This window comes from Propithecus coquereli, unplaced genomic scaffold (genome assembly GCF_000956105.1).
Source record: "Propithecus coquereli isolate 6110/MARCELLA unplaced genomic scaffold, Pcoq_1.0 Scaffold107, whole genome shotgun sequence".
Classification (NCBI taxonomy): Eukaryota; Metazoa; Chordata; class Mammalia; order Primates; family Indriidae; genus Propithecus; species Propithecus coquereli.
The window spans coordinates 882578-884170 of NW_012134636.1; the positions used below are offsets into that span (position 1 = coordinate 882578).

Sequence of the window (1593 nt, forward strand, 5' to 3'; positions counted from 1 at the left end):
AAAGCAAAATATTCTTTTGTGTAAAAATCAGATATATAGAAGTATAACTTCTCAGGTTAAAGTACATGTTTATTTCTTGATTATGAGAACTCACGTATGTGATGCTTCCCAGGCTTCCTCTTCTTCTAGAAGATCTCTTATGATGTCTGAACTGGAACTAAAAGGATATGTACATCAGTATTGCCAGACAATAAGATGACTGTATGATTCCATTTATATAAAATTCTAGAAAATGCAAACTACTCTATAGAAATCTGCAGACCAGGGATTACCAGTAGGAGTAAGGGGGAAGAAGGGAGGAGTGGGAATGGAAAGGAAGGATGACAAAGTAGCACAAGGAAACTTTGGCAGTGATGAAAATGTTCATCATCTTGATTGTGGAGACAGTTTCATAGTATACATATATCAAAACTCATCAGATTATGTGCTTTAAATATTTGCAGTTTATTATACATCAATTAAATATCAATAAGGATGTGAAAGAATCTTACTAAATTAGCAATAATGGAAAAAAACATTAAAGCTTAAATAAATCCAACATAAAACCTGTATCCAAATGGGATACAGTCATGAGACTTCAATTTCCTATGCCAAGCAAAGATCAAATCATATGTTTTTTTTTATTTCAAAATATTAAGGGGCAAAAATGTTTTTGTTAAAGGGCTTTTAGGGTGTCCATCACCCGAATAGTGTTCATTGTACCATTAGGTGAGTTTTTACCCTTCACCCCTTCTTGATTTCCAGTGTCTTTTACATCTCTTTGTGCCAATGTATGCCCACTAATTAGCTCCCAGTTATTAGAGAGAACATGTGGTATTTATTTTTCCATTCCTGAGATACTTCACTTAGGATAATGGTCTCTAGTTCCATCCAAGTTGCCACAAAAGACATCATTTCATTCCTTTTTATGGCTGAGTAGTACTCCATGGCATCTATACACCACATTTTGTTAATCCACTCATGAATTGATGGGCCCTTAGGGTGATTCCACATCTTTGCAATTGTGAATTGTGTTGCAATAAACATTAGGGTGCAGGTGTCTTTCTGATAAAATGTATTCTTTTCCTTTGGGTAGATTCCCAGTAGTGGGATTGCTGGATCAAATGGTAAGTCTACTTTTAGTTTTGAGGAATCTCCATACTGTTTTCCATAGAGGTTGTACTAATTAGTAGTCCCACCAACAGTGTATAAGCATTCCTTTCTCTCTGCATCCATGCCAGTATCTATTGTTTTCTGATTTTTTTAGTAATGGCCATTCTGACAGGGATAAGGTGGTATCTCATCGTGGTTTTAATTTGCAATTCCCTGATGATTAGAGATGTTGAGCATTTCTTCATCTGTTTGTTGGCCAGTTGTCTATCTTCTTTTGAAAAACTTCTGTTCATGTCTTTTGCCCACTTTTTAATGAGGCTGAGTCTGCGGATTTGTTTGAGTTCTTTGTAGATTCTGGATATTAGCCCTTTATCAGATGTACAGTTTGTGAATATTTTCTCCCATTCTGTAGGTTGTCTATTTACTCTGTTGATTATTTCCTTTGCTGTGCAAAAGCTTTAAAATTTAATTAAGTCCCATTTATTTTACTTTGACAAAGCC

The 1593-nt window shown here is 35.0% G+C and overlaps 1 protein-coding gene across 1 annotated transcript in view; it reads right to left on the minus strand.

The window, feature by feature from the left end:
• Nucleotides 1–1593, minus strand: part of RAD18 (RAD18 E3 ubiquitin protein ligase) — a 173197-nt gene that overhangs the window by 65619 nt on the left and 105985 nt on the right. The window contains exon 11 of the mRNA XM_012646512.1: nucleotides 95–157. Within this exon, the coding sequence (XP_012501966.1) occupies nucleotides 95–157 (63 nt within the window). The remainder of the gene's footprint in view (nucleotides 1–94; nucleotides 158–1593) is intronic.